Genomic DNA, 15,985 nt, shown 5'->3' with positions numbered 1-15,985 from the left:
CTTTTTATTCTGATTGTGCTGTAATTTGGATTATTAATGGATCATTAGGATGCATGTAAACATTGCTGGGGAAAGGAAAAGAAGAAGACTCCCTAGTGTGAATTTCTCTGATAAAGTAATATCTTAACTTTTCCAGTAACTTGATTTTCTATGACCCTTTGCTGATCTTAATATAATTTTTAATACAACAAAAAGACAAACCGCCAGTTCTGTTAAATCATTAAAAAAAGATTTATTACCAATGTGAATTGAAACTGTGCTTTTTCATAAATTACATTATATGCACCATGCCTGACACATTTAGATCCAGGGCCATAACCACAATAAACATTGAGGGGGACAAGTCCCCTCCAATCATCATAAACGTAAAAACATGTATGCATTTAAAGCCTTTATTCAGAAAATTATAAATTGTAATTAAATAATTACATTTGTGTCCTCAACACCCGTGAACCCCACCCCCAAAATGTTTTTGTCCTCACCAATGTTCAAGACATGTTTACAGCCTTGTTTATAACTGTTACTAATAAGCAAGACCCATGCTGAGCCCCTCCAATCTGGACATATATCACACCAGATGGATAGACATGCCACCCTTCACTGACAATCTCTTTCAAAGAATCAGTTTTGTAAAATAATTCAGTGCTAGGTTTACATTGTATATGTACATCTCTAAAATTTTATATTAATAGATATATTCTTTATATACAAAGGCTTCTTCAGGTATTGTATTCTAAAGGCTGAATCAAACAGAAAAAAGTTACAGGATTTTCGGTTTAATGGAAGACTAAATAATACTGTAATAAAAACATGGAAACAGTATCCACGCACGCACACACACACACACACACACACACACACACACACACACACACACACACACACACACACACACACACACACACACACACACACACACAAATCAGATCAAAGAAATCAACAGAAACCACATTCACTCATGTTGTGCTGTATTGCTTTGTGTTGATGATAAGTTAATGCAAATTAAGCATACCGGTACAAATGTTTAGCATCAAAATTGTTACATATGTCATAAAGTACCTATTGTAACCTCTGTTCTAATTTGCAGTCTTGTAATCCTCATTACAACCCCTGACAATAAAGCACAGCACATTAAATGTGTGATAATGCAATAGAAACTAGATGGTGTCATACTCCACAAAAGCAATGGAACAGGACAAACATAGTAGTTATTCATACTAGGAACCATTCTCTTTACAACGCATAATAAGAACAAACATACATTCACTTAAAAATGAAAAATCTCTTGTTTTGATCATATATATTTTTATTACTACTGATGTTACAAAGATATTACCATTTATTCTCATAGCAGTAAGAAATTGGACAGAACTCACCAAAAGAAAGCACTGATTTGGGAAATGGCAGTAGTACTGTTGATTGGTGAGTGTCACACATTGTGAGGAAATGCAGTTATTTGTGACTGGATTCTGGGAGAGAGCTTTTAGCTGGACACCAGACAACAAAGACCAAAGAAACGCCTCTTTCTCTGCCTGACCAAGGGGTATGGCGTCAAATTCAACAAACTGCTGTCATCTGTATTGATACAAAAAACATACACAGATAAGCCTGTAAACTGTATTATATAAATGTGCAGATATAAGCTAGCTATATGTAAACAAACATCAAATAACCGTTCATTGTTTTCATCTTTTATATACACTGGGGTTCAAAATGCTGAAACCACATGGAAATATTTAAGTTGTGTTCCATGGAAGAAAACAATTCCCTCTCTCTCTCTCTCTCTCTCTCTCTCTCTCTCTCTCTCTCTATATATATATATATAAACAACATATTGTGTGTTCCTCCAAATCATATATTAAAAAGAATTAAATCATCAGAGCAACAGCAAGTGTTTCACCACTCTAATACCAATAGTGATAAAGAAACCTCCATCTCTGTTTTATTATGTTTTCATCTATACATTTTTATTATTTCTTGCTGGATATAGAATACTCATTAGTTTACTGAAAGTGAGACAATCATGAATAAAAATGTTTCTCTGCAGCTAAGGGAAGCTTCTAAGAACTCTTCTTTTTTTTTTTTTTTTTGCAAGAAGAAAATGAAAGATGCTGTTCTGGGACATTCATTTGAGTTTAAAATGAATTCAACTCTAATATTAGCCAAAATGTATTAAGAGAGCAGAAACTGAAGATGCCGAGCTAATATTACCTTGGTTCTTTAGTGGTAAAGGCATCGTCTCCCTGAGTTTGCTAAGCAGATTTTTCATTTCTGTCATGTCCCTGGAAACATTGAGCAACCATTTCAGATTCAAACTGTTAGTTTGACAGGTAAATGGCAAAAACATATAGAAATGTTAGAAAGCTTCCACGTCAACAGCACAGACTATTCACCTCTCGATGTTCTCCATGTCTGTGGCCACCAGGAAGAAGGTCTGCGAACAGTCCGGTGGAGTGGAAGAAGTGTCTTCAAGGATGGGGATGTCAGAGCTGTCCTCTTTCTTACTGTCCCCCTTTGTTGGCCCTGAATATTGTTTTCCTGGAACAGACACAGTGAGCCAAATTAGACTGACAGACTCTAGACAGACTGACTTAAGGTTTGACCAATCAAGGGTATCAACCTGCTTCCAGAACATTCATATTTTCAGTTACCAGACAATTACCAGACAGATTTGACTAAATACCACGCATTTCTCTGAGAGCGACTTTATCACACTGGAAATCGACATGCTGCTTTCGAATGTCCTTGTACCCTGAAATCAACCCCATTCTGCCAAATTACAGACAAGTGTCATCCCCCATCAGACATTTTTGCATAAATTCAATCCTTTTACCTTTTCTTGTGGCACTACTAATGCCGTGTTTCACGAAACAGGTTCTAGTCCTGTGGAAAAAAGGAAGTAATTGTGTTCACATAAACAATGGTGTGTGCGATTTGGAGGTTGCATTTTATCTCTAAATCCACGGATAGGTTTAGGGTTATGGTTTGGGTTAGGAGATTAACAAAATATGCATTCCTGTTGACTGTATTACATCTTTTACAACTAAAATTCAAACTAGCTTTTGGCAGGCAGCCCACCACAATAACACTTTCAGCTTCGGGTTTGAATTTCGGTATGCACAGACAAATTAAGCAGCAGAAATTTGAAATGTGAAAATGTGAAAACAGGCCAATTCTTAGTTTTGCCACTAAGAAGACCTTGAGGTGCTTTCTGTCCATCAATCATTTTGCACATTCACAGGGCAGCCCTTATATGAAAACAAGAAATTTGAGAGCATGGTAGTTGAAGTGGATCATTCAACTTTAAAGAGGCCATATGTATGATGTATGATCCAAGTTGGCAGCGCGGTAGCATGCAGCGGCCACTCCGGATCCAAAATGGTGCTATTTTTGTTAAAAAAGCCCAACTTTTGCGACACATGGACATCGGAGCAACCGGCGTTCGTGTCTACCATCACCAGACACTACTGAAATATAAGACTCATGCAAAAACCAAGCTGCATGATGACCTTCAGGAGGCGCTATGCATACTCGGCTTGCTGCGGAGACCAGGCCTCCAGTCCTCGGTGTCGCCGGATGCCGGGGGCGAGGACATCGTGAGCGGTGTGTGAGGAAGCGGAAGCGCGGCAAGAGGACGGAGGTCCATGCTAGGCTAAAAACAAACCCTAGCCGGCCGGCTCTCCCGTCTATCCTGCTCTCAAATGTTTGCTCCCTGGACAATAAACTGGACTTTATCCGACTCCAGCAGGCTACGCAGCGTGAGTTTAGAGACTGCTGCATCTTTGTTTTCACGGAGACGTGGCTCAGCAACAGAGTTCCGGACGCTGCCATTTAGCTAGATGGGCTTGCCTCGTTTCATGCCGACAGAAATACAGCTCTCTGTGGTAAGACTCACGGTGGTGGCTTGTGTGTTTACATCAACACGGAATGGTGCAATAACTCTATGCTAGTCTCTAATTACTGTTCATCGCTGTTGGAGCTTGTGACTGTTAGATGCAGACCTTTTTATTTACCATGGGAATTCACCACTGTTTGCATAACCAGAGTTTACATTCCTCCCAGTGCTAACGCTAAGGAAGCGCTCTGTGAAATGTATGGGGCTATGAGCGAACTGCAGAATGCTCACACCGACGGTCTGTTTATTGTCGCCGGAGATTTCAACCATGCGAATCTCAAGACAGTGCTCCCTAAATTCCATCAGTATGTGGACTTTGCAATGAGAGGGGCAAACACGTTTGATCTTGTTTACACAAACATCCCAGGCCCCGGCCCCACCTTGGCTACTCAGACCACATCTCTGTTATGTTAATTCCAGCATACAGACCGCTCGTCAGACGCACAAAACCGCTTCAGAAGCAGGTTTAAAACCTGGCCAGCAGCAGCCATCTCTGCTCTTCAAGACTGTTTTGAGTGTACTGACTGGCACATGTTATGGGATGCTGCAACATATGGCGATTCTACCAACTTGGAGGAATACACAGCATCAGTGACCAGCTACATCAGCAAGTGCATTGATGATGTCACTTTCTCCAAGACCATCACCACACGCTCCAACCAGAAGACATGGATGACTGCGGAGGTGCGCACGCTGCTGAGGACACGAGACTCCACCTTCAGAGCAGGTGATAAGGCAGCCCTAAAAACAGCTAAGGCCAAACTGTCCCGGGCCATCAGAGAGGCAAAGCGCGCACACGCCCAGAGAATCCACAGTCACTTCCAGGACAGCGGTGACACGCAGTGCATGTGGCAGGGCATCCAGGCCATCACCAACTACAGGACAACATCAGTTGCCTGTGACAAAGATGCCTCCCTTCCAGATGCACTGAACGACTTCTATGCTCGGTTTGAAGTGCAGAACGACGTGGTGGTGAGGAAGACCACCCCTCCTCCCAACGACCAGGTGCTCTGTCTTACCACGGCGGATGTGAGGAAAACTCTACGTAGAGTCAACCCAAGGAAGACTGCTGGACCAGACAACATTCCTGGCAGAGTGCTCAGAGGATGTGCAGACCAGCTAGCAGATGTTCTTACCGACATCTTCAACATCTCTCTGAGCAGCACCGTCATTCCAACGTGCTTCAAGGCCACCACCATCATCCCCATGCCAAAGAAGTCTTCAGTGTCTTGCCTCAATGACTACTGTCCCATCGCACTCACACCAATCATCATGAAGTGCTTCGAGAGGCTCGTCATGAGACACATTAAGACCCAGCTGCCCCCTCACTAGACCCACTGCAGTTTGGGAGACCTCAGTCAGTCCGGATCGGGAACAGCATCTCCATCACCACCACACTGAGCACGGGGGCCCCCCAGGTCTGTGTGCTCAGTCCACTGCTGTTCACTCTGCTGAATCACGACTGTGCAGCAATGCACAGCTCGAACCACATCGTCAAGTTCGCAGATGACACGACCGTGGTGGGTCTCATTAGCAAGAGGAGGAGGTGCAGCGGCTAACGGACTGGTGTAGAGCCAACAACCTGTTCCTGAATGTGGACAAAACAAAAGAGATGGTTGTTGACTTTAGGAGAGCACAAGGTGAACACTCTCCACTGAACATCGACGGTTCGTCTGTGGAGATCGTCAAGAGCACCAAATTCCTTGGTGTTCACCTGGCGGAGAACCTCACCTGGTCCCTCAACACCAGCTCTATCACCAAGAAAGCCCAGCAGCGTCTCTACTTTCTTCGAAAGGCTGAGGAAAGCACATCTCCCACCCCCATCCTCACTACATTCTATACAGGGACTATTGAGAGCATCCTGAGCAGCTGCATCAGACCGCAAAGCCCTGCAGAGGATAGTGAGGACAGCTGAGAAGATCATCGGGGTCTCTCTTCCCTCCATCAAAGACATTTACAAAAAACACTGTATCTGCAAAGCAACCAGCAAGGTGGACGACCCCATACACCCCTCATACAAACTCTTTACCCTCCTGCCGTCTGGCAAGAGGTACCGAAGCATGCCACGGCCAGACTGTTTAACAGCTTCTTCCCCCAAGCCATCAGACTCCTCAATACTGGTTGACAGAGACTGGTTTGACAAACACACACGTGTCCTGAGTTGCACTGTAATTACTGTCACTTTATAACTGTCTGCTACCTCAATAACTGCTATGTGCATAGAACACTATCTCATAGTATGTTACTTTTACGTTTTTAGAAACTGTCATCTTTTTGCACTACTGTGTACTGGTCGGCGCTGCACTGTTTCTCACTGTGCCTATTGTCCTGTTCATTGTCAGAAATGTCTTGTACTGTCCCGTACTTTTTGCACATGTTCGCACGTGCACTTTATATAGGTATATATAGGTATTTTATATAGGTATTTAGTTGTGTAGTCTCATGCGGTCCTGTATTTGTCCTATGTTGTTTTTATGTAGCACCATGGTCCTGGAGGAACGTTGTCTCGTTTCGCTGTGTACTGTACTAACTGTATATGGTTGAAACAACAATGAAAACCACTTGACTTGACTTACGCTTTTAGGGATTTTACCTTTCCTTTAGTTCGTAATATTGTTCTTTCTGCATGTAAAAGGTCTGCAAGGTTACAAAGCACAAAGTCCATGCAAAATTGAATTATTCTTTCCAACAGACAACACTGCTCAACAACTACAAGAAACGGCTGGATTGTAGTGCAGCCGTTTCTTCCGTAAAGTATCAATGTCACTATGTAACACATTTGCATAATGCCTGTCTAAGGGCTACTTTGGCCTGCCCTCAAACAAATTATTTATAGCAGGGGCCGGGATGATTTGGGTTAGTGTTGTTGCCATGACGAGAAGACACGGCTTTCTTCACTGCAAAAGCAAACCTCTGTGTTTGGACTTCCAAAGGCAGACAAATTGTTGAAGTATTAGTGGTTAAAATGTATTTTACCACTATTCCTCAGCAGTACAACAACAACCAATGTCGTAATTTTCAAGACAATTACTCCTAAAAGATGGTACAGTTTGGTGCAGTCTTTGTTTGGCCTCCGCTAACCGGCTAGCAAATGTCATTGTGTTGAAATAGTTTTGATAATCAGCTACGGGCCCACTTTTACCTACAGCTCTGTAGAATTATGCAGATTGTTTGTAGTTCTTACTTTCATGAATAGTGATCAAGTGTGGAGATGGATTTCCATCCATCCATCGTCAACCGCTTATCCTGTGTACAGGGTCGCGGGGAGATGGATTTATTTTTACAAATTGTAATTTCACATCTGCAATCTACGGAAGTGCTCGGCTAACTTGCTATGTAACGTTATAGTTTTGGAAATGTTTACTATTCAGCTGTGGGCCGGCTTTTACCTAAAATGTCTAGGTTACTGTTGTAACCTCCGTTCCCTGATGGAGGGAACGAGATGTTGTGTCGAGTGAAGCGACACTAGGAAACTTTCTTGAAGGCCGCATCCAGGAACTACACAGGGGTGGAAGGGCATCTTTATATACGCATCCTGAAAAGGACGTTCAACGCCAGCTGTGTATTGCTCTTTTAGAGAAAATAAACTCTTTTAAGAAATATTCTCTTTTAGACGCACTGTCGAAGCACCCGGAGCAAAGGTACACTGCCGTGCAGAGAAGGAGAAAGCCGCTGATATGCACCATAGATCCAACAGCAGATGCTCTACAGAGGTGAGTGGAACAGTAGTGATCTCAGCTCACTGATCGCACAACCGCTCGGCTCTGAAAAAGAAATCTGAATGAACAGATGCACGATTCCCTCTCTTTATACCAATATGTCAGGGGGAGGGACATGCAAATTCTGTCTGCCAAGTTCTCATTGGCCTTTTCTCAAGTTCAGAGGTAACCGAGGCATTCAAGAAAGTCCTCTAGTGTCGCTTCACTTGGCAAACATCGATGTGAGCGACAGACGGGGAACTGTGTAACAAAATGGTCGCTCTCAAGAGTCTTATATAATTATATAATTACAAGCTGTAATTTAATGCTATCCACGGTAGTCCTAGTCTAACTTGCTCACCAACTCTCTAATACCCCTGGTAATGTCCAGCCGGGAGTAAGCCTCTGTTTTCTGTTCATATCTCGGGTGAAAAAAGTTCAGCTACACCTATTCTAGCAAAAGATGACTAACTATGTGTCTTTTACTTGAAGCTTTGTTAGGTTCACAATAATCAACATTGTACTTACATGAAAGCTACGAAATTAAAACTTGCCACTGTGAAACGTCCTGCTCAAGTCGTGCTTGTGAAGGTGTTTAGGGTTGATCAACTTGTTCTCCAAACTTTCATTATCAGACTTAAACTGGTACGGCAAAAACCGATGCCATTGTTACCATAGTTACAATAGTGTATTCAGCTGTTAAGGAAGCCTGAAACTCAGTTATGGTAAGGTGCATTACATTTCCGACACACTCTCTATGTGGTTGACTAGGCTAGCTGACCAATCAGAGCACACTGGGCTTTTTGGAAAGGGGCTTTAAAGAGACAGGAGCTAAATCTGATTTTCACTTTTTTCTCCCCAATTTGGAATGCCCAGTTCCCAGTGCACTCCAAGTCCTCGTGGTGGCGTAGTGACTCGCCTCAATCCGAGTGGTTGAAGACAAACCTCTCCGCGCATTTTATCACGTGGCTTGCTGAGCACGTTATCATGGAGACAGAGCCTATGTGGAGGCTTTACGCCATCCACTGCAGAATCCATGCACAACTCAACCCCACGTGCCCCACGGAGAGCAAACCACACTATTGTGACCACGAGGAGTTTACTCCATGTGACTCCACCCTCCCTAGCAACCAGGCCAATTTGGTTGCTTAGGAGACCTGGCTGGAGTCATTCAGCACGCTCTGGGATTTGAACTCACGAACTCCAGGGGTGGTAGTCAGCGTCTTTACTCGCTGAGCTACCCAGGCCCCTCTTGCAACATCTTTGATTACAATAGTCTCATTACAAAAGATACAATAGTTGTATCTTTGTAGAATGTGGTTTTGAAAAGAGGGACATATTTAATTCAGTTGGAAGTTCCAGAACATTTCTTACAGCACCTTTAGAAACAAGTAGCTTCAGTTCCAGCCAACATTGTCACGAGAAGGCTGCAGTTTTTGTCCCTGGTGTGGATGTTTCCTGCTGAGAGGCTAGGGGTGAGCTCATAGCATTACCTTTCCTGTGGAGCTGTAGGGATCCCAGCAGGCACACTGACTTTAGCATTTCCGTCAGGTACATTTCCAAACAGCACTGCAGCTGGATGAAGAGACGGCAGATTTCCGGATGTATTTCTCCATCCTCTGAGCTGTTGAAATGGGGAAGATAAGCATAAATAATGCATCTTACAACTGGATTCTGCAGAGTTCTGGCCCTGAGCTCTGTAAACCTGACTAATTTCTACACAAGTTACACATACTGAGTGTTATGTTCCAATGCCCCAGCAATCCATAACAATTGACCATGTTGTGAGCTTTGTCAGCAGTCATGAATTTTAGAATCATTGGATGTTAGAATGTTTCCTAACAGCATGGTTGTAGCAACAAAATAGGGTAATGTCTAAACACTTTGGCTTATATTGGAAAAGAAAATTCTCAGAAAATCATAGTTCTCAGAATCCTGTAATTACAGCTCAGTAAGTCCCAGGTGTAATGCTTCGGAATAGCGGACACTTTATTTTCCTATAACCTGAATTCCAGGAAAAAGAAAGATGCACCAAACTCATACAAGCTAATTCAGCTTGTAAAGAGTCCCTCAAACATACTCTTTGCTGTGCTTTTTTCTCATAACAGCTGTACTATTTTCTGTTTCTCAGCATTAAATTATATAATTTAAGTTTACATTTGTCAGGGCTGTCTAGTGTTATCACTATCTAAAAGGAATTTTCATTTTTAAAGCTGAAGTGTGTAAATCTTTTGATGTTCAAATGATTTCTCCTATCCCAGATATGCAGAGTTTATTATATCCACACTAATACCTTTTTGTTTGAAAACGTGCATCTTTTTCTCTATGTTTTGGCCTTTTGTCCATACTGAGACGTGTTTTTGACAGCGAACATGGAGCTTGTAGAAAACGCTCTCCCAAGAGGATGCATTTTAAAATGCTGCATTGTAGAGTGGACAGCGAAAACGAAGATATCTGAAAACAATGATGTGTTTGTTGTCATGTGATCCATTCAACCCAAAACAATCAATATGGTGGCCCATGTTGTAGCGGCATTGTTGTGCCTGATATCCACTATGGATATTGTTAAATTCCTTCCTTGCATTCCTTCAAAGGTGATGAGAAGTTTACTCGAAATATCTGTGTGGTGACGAAACACAAGGACATTTGCGTTTCAGACCGTACATTGAATGGAGATATTTCGCATGTGCAGTAAGTTTTTATATGTTTCAGTGTGAATGAGAAACTTTAAGAAAACCCTCGAAAAAGCCAGTGTAAGAGCATTTCGAAAATGAAAATGCTGTTTTCAAATGGATTTCTGTGGATGTAGCCTATAAGTAAGATATTTGTAGCTTTATTTCCTAGGAAAGTGTTAACACTATGTTTGCTTATGTTGATTTATGTGATTTTTTATAATATTTTACATATTTTTTATTTATTTATCTGTGCATTGCATTCATATTATTTCCTGCAGTTTAATGGAGAAGCAGGTGTTCTCTGAAAAACTCTGAAACCTGCATTTCTCAGTCAAGTTATATTGTAATGTAACTGGCAATACCCAGTTCTTCTGTAAAATAATTTTTTTAATTTTATTTTTATTTTTTGACAGACAAACATTTATTTAAAGGTGCACTAAGTAACATTTGTCTTTGTGTCATCTTGGACATACATTGACACATGGCGGCTTGGATGTAGCATAATTTAAAATCAATAGTTTTCAGTTTCAGATACCATTGTAGAAATTTAGCATTTACAGTCAGCCATGATTACTTTAATGAATGAGTGAAAGTGTCAAATAACAGGACGTTACTGAGATTAAGCGAGTAGTATTCGGCTGGTCACGTGATTCCAACATGGCAGACCCCATGTGTGGACCCTCTCCACGTAGAGTAAAACAACTTTTATAATGTCACTGATATGACTGGAGTCTTCATTTTAATGAGAGTGGTCATGATTTCCTACATATATTGCAGAATTAAAATTTATGTCTTTAGTAGTTAAACTTTTTTAATGAGGAAAAAGTTACAAAGAGTGCACCTTAAATCATGGCTGTGTGAAAACTGTGATAAACAAATGGACACATAAACAAACCAAAACTTTTGAAAGTCAGCAAAGTGCCAGGTATCACAATAAATGGCAAAAGATGGAAAATAATGATCATCTCTATGAGAATCCTTTTTTAAAATCAGCAGAGTTTGTGTATTATGGCAATTTGGAAAAAGTTTGTGTTGGATTTTGATATTGCACTGTAAGTTCTTTCATTGAAATAGTTAGCATATTCACATAATCAAACAATTGGCTACTTGAATGACACTACCATTACCTCTGGTATTTTATTCATTTCATTCAGCACATTGATGAGAGTCATATCTGTCCATCCATTCAGGTTATCTTTCTTTAATAAAAGTAAAGAACCTGCGATTATAAACAGCATAGGCAAACAGCATTATGAAAGCTTTTAATGACACAGAAAAAAGAGAGTATCACTTATGATGGATATGTGTTGGCTAATGAAGGGGGGGGGTAAAAGTCTAAGTTCACTTTATTGTGTTCTAAGACAAAATGGTTTCCATTTGCAAGAAAGTGACATCGTGTTACAGGCCTGTGATCAATGGTAAATATACAGTGGGAAGCAGCATTTCCATCTAAAGCAGCATTTTTCTTGCCCTACTGATTAGCTCATGATAAGCCGGTCATTCAAAAGAAAGTGAATCAGTCGGTTTGAAATTAATTAACTATTGAGAACTGTAGTCAAACATTAGATGATGTGAAGCTGAGATTTTGCGATATTAGAATAAGCCTTATATCATACAACAGTTTAAGTCCTCTAATCTGAATGGACAAGAGTGCTGTTATTTTGTATAACGGCACTGAGACACTTCAGCTGTGCAATCCTTGCCGGTTGATCTTCATTTGGCTTCTTTAGGAACTGTTTTCGTTTGTGGAGCAAATATATACAAAATATCTGCCTGCAATGTTAGTAAGTCGATTGTAATTTCTTGTTTATAGAACACTTGCAAGTGTGCTATTGTGCTAAATATCAGCACGGTTGTGATTACCTGCACTGGCTGAATCACACTCATGCTGATATTCAGTAAGAAATAATTCCTGCTTTTGTGATATTGCTTAAATTTATAACAAAACACAGTACAACATTGATACAATTACATGTTAAATGATTTATAATATCTCACATGCTTATGTGATGTAATAGTTTAAAAATCAATTAAAAAAATGACATAAGCATGTGGACGAAGATGATAATCACATGTTCAAAAAATCAAAACTATATTCACATTGCACCAATCCAACTGTATAGAATTTAGAGCTACCATAGATCTTTGTGTATTCCATGAAAGACTTGTTCCTGAACTTACTTTTATATAATGACCTCCAAAATCCAAAGGCAATTTACATTAACAAAAGTGTTAATGGCTTTCAAACATAATACTTATGCTGTATAGCTCTATAGTGGGGCAGGAATATGAGAAATGGTTAACTTGATAGTGACTAAACAAAATTTGATCTGTTTATTTGTGGAAACAGTATGTGTGGTATTACATCAGATATGTATATAGAAAAATAGAAATTGTTATCATGCATGCAAATGTGTATTTTACCCTGATATTGCAGAGAGGTTTTGATGTGCAGTCCTTGCTATCTCACACCCTTTCTTGCGTGTCTTTTGCATTTCAGCACGAAGAGAGGGACAATCCGCAGAAATCTCTCCAACAGAGATAACCAACTCCCTATAGAGGGCCACAAGTGTATTGAACTCCTGGACAACCTGAGAAAAGAGAGGAAAAACAAAAACAAACAAGATGTGAAAATATGCAAGCTTGATTCCCACAGCAAGACTCTTCTTTTATTCACAAACACACTGGCTGAGACAAACCTAAATTTAACCTTGAAAATAGATGGAGCAGATAAATAAAGCATGACAAGATGCCAATGAAAGTGCATGTCGGCAACTTGTCAAGAATCCTTTATTCTCAACATGTAATGCAAAGAATGCCTTACGCCTCCAAGAAATATCAGAAGATCATTCACATTGAAACTACACAGTGAAAAGTGGTAACCTGTAATTAATTTCTATCTTATTACATTTTGATTTGTTGCAGTAACTTAAAGTATTCAGGATGATTAACTGATGATAAGTTATATTTTTTTCTTGAATAAAACAAGTTAATTTAGAAGCACATTTTATTTTTAGGAAAACAAAGGTAAGAAAGAACAGTCTATTTGTTGGAGAATCGTGTCAGTCGACAGATGCTCATGCCATTTATATAAATATTTGCTATAAAGGAAGCCTTCGGATAATGGGGCAAAGATTCGTCTAACACAACAGACAGGTCTACAGTGTCTCTCTCGAAATGACATAACCATCAAAATGCAACGATGTTGTCACAAAAGGAAAATCATCCCGAAAATCACCGAAGGACAAGACACAAACCTCCGTTCTCCATGCCAAACCATTTTTTAATAAGCGTCCTTATATTGTCGCATTATGTAGCCTGTTGGATGTTGTCAGTTGCGGATATATGAGTGCGTGTAAAATAATGGTAGAAGAATGACAAAGATTCAGACAAGAATAATGATGTACGGTCATGACGCAGGCAAATAGGCTATACCCACCATTCTGCAGTCCGCTGCGGCGCGGAGCCCTTCACTGCTCTCCCTGCGCTCCGACTCTCTGCGAGCCGGGGGCTTATTGCCGATCTGGAAACTGGTCCCGGCAGTTTTGGGGCGGTTTTTGCGCCCATTCGGTGCCGAACTCATGCATACACATCAACTGAAGAAACTGGCCTGATATAAAATGCTGATCAATCAATAAACACCCACTCGCGTTTATAATTTCTTACTCAATTGATCGGTACCCTTATCTCTCTCCTGGATTCTCCGCATTGCCGTGAATGCGAGTCACCTTCATTCACTCCCGCAAAGAACCGAATCTTCCTGAAGTGTTCTTGCTGGGCTTCGTCTTCTGCAGAGAGAAATGAAGTGATAACAAAGACCCGCATGCAAACATGTCTTAGGCAGAGATGCCCCGTGCAGTCCTTCAACGGATAAATAATAGCAGATCTAAAAGCAACGTGGACAACGAAATTGCTCACGACAATGATCACTACTCGAAATACGATGTATTGCAAGTTGCAATGCTACACTATAGAAGGCGTTTATTGTAGCAGACGGGGATCTAACAGCGCTATTCTAACCTTGATAGGTGCAGTTGCTTGAGGCATGACGTGCTTGAACACACCGCACTCTCATAGGATGAGAATACTAATGCAACAGATTCACCAACTCCAGTGTGTTTATGGCATTATCAAATGTGGAACCGAAAGAAAGCAGGCTACCTACAGATACAAGGTAGCCTAAATAGTTGGTGTAAATAGTTTACACCAAACGCGCTCTTGCGCAAGACGCAGCGCAACGTAGAGCACTGTTTATTAAGTATGTAATTGAATGTAAGCCTAATGTTTACATTATGTAATTAACTTGTAAAACGACTTTGAGCGCACAATAAAAATTAAACTTATAATTTATTATTATTAACCTATACTACTACTAATAATAATAATATAATTAACATTAGCCTAATACAAGTTGAGGTTCTTTTGGACTCATAAAATGCGTCTGTGTCTATAGATAACAGTCCGGATACCAACGGATATCGCAAGCATTAGCGTTTCTGTAGCAGAAATGGATCGTTCATGAACGATTTGTTCATTTTGAACGAGTAGTCTCAGAGAGAACATCGTTCATTTTGTGTGGTCCGCGCATGCGCATTGCGCAACCCCCGTTCGTTTGTTACGTGAAAACCGTAATTGTAGTGCTATTGAAATATAATATTTTAATTTCATTCTGCTCAAATGAACGAAATGACTTGAATAACGAGACTCAAAGAGTCAAGTCAGTAAAATGATTTGATCTTCCCATATTTTCTTCATATTATTGTCTAACTGTTTTTCTGGTAAGTGGGCATATTGTCCACTTAAAATGACAAATCAGATTTTTTTTGCAAGTTTGCCTCCACATTTAAAAACAAATCTGACATTTTAATCCTTTTGTGGCTTTTAGTTCCTCTGAATTGTTGACATTCTAAAGAAATGAGGTATACAATGTGCTGTATTTGTTAAGTAAATACCATATTTATGCTTAACTTTGTAATTTAATATTTTAATTGTTAAAGAGATAGTTCACCCAAAAAAAGAAAATTCTCTCCTCATTTAGTCACTCATGCCATCCTAGATGTGTGACTTTTTTTCCTTCTGGTGAACACAAACAAAGATTTTTAGAATAATTTCTAAGTTCTGTTGGCCCTTTCGAAGTGAATGGTGACCAGACCAGAAACATATCAATATTTAATTCCTTTTTTACTATAAATCTCCACTTTTCACATTTCGAATATGATAATGGAGATTTATAGTAAAAAAGGACTTAAATATTGATCTGTTTCCAAATCACACTCATCATATCACTTCTGAAGATCTGCATTTAACCACTGGAGTTTTCTGGATTACTTTAATGTGGCCTTTAAGTGATACAAAAATACTAATTTATTCTACTTTACATCACAGGCTGGCAATACATGTTATCGTATTATTATAATTTATAATTACTTAATAAACACATTAGTTTGGAGCGCATATAGTTTTACCATATATCACATTTTGCATTTGTTTTATCACACACAGGTGGCATCTGTCACGACCACCACAATCTTTACACAAACAGAAATAACCTCACGCACATATCCCTACTCAAAGATTTTATTTTTATCAGCAGTTTTTGTAATTTTTTTCCTTGGCAAATGGTGCCAATAAGTGCAAAAATGGGTGCGTGCTGTTCTTTCATGTTTGTTGACATGATCAAGAATAAACTGAGCAAGTTTGTGAATTAATTTAGTTAT

At 40.0% G+C, this 15,985-nt stretch overlaps 1 protein-coding gene across 1 annotated transcript; it reads right to left on the bottom strand.

The window, feature by feature from the left end:
• Positions 1-249: 249 nt before the first annotated feature.
• Positions 250-14,334, bottom strand: LOC127620605 (regulator of G-protein signaling 7-binding protein A). Its single transcript, XM_052093773.1, has 6 exons — positions 13,708-14,334; positions 12,693-12,859; positions 9,087-9,217; positions 2,394-2,538; positions 2,212-2,282; positions 250-1,575 (listed from the first exon to the last, which is right to left on the bottom strand). Exons 1-6 carry the CDS (start codon positions 13,849-13,851, stop codon positions 1,484-1,486), a joined length of 750 nt encoding a protein of 249 aa, XP_051949733.1. The 5' UTR covers positions 13,852-14,334; the 3' UTR covers positions 250-1,483.
• Between the last annotated feature and the right edge of the window lie 1,651 nt (positions 14,335-15,985).

The sequence above is a fragment of the Xyrauchen texanus genome, chromosome 27, assembly GCF_025860055.1.
Source record: "Xyrauchen texanus isolate HMW12.3.18 chromosome 27, RBS_HiC_50CHRs, whole genome shotgun sequence".
In the NCBI taxonomy this organism is placed as follows: domain Eukaryota; kingdom Metazoa; phylum Chordata; class Actinopteri; order Cypriniformes; family Catostomidae; genus Xyrauchen; species Xyrauchen texanus.
Note: the sequence above shows the minus strand (reverse complement) of the source record. Positions and strands in the feature narration are given on the sequence as shown.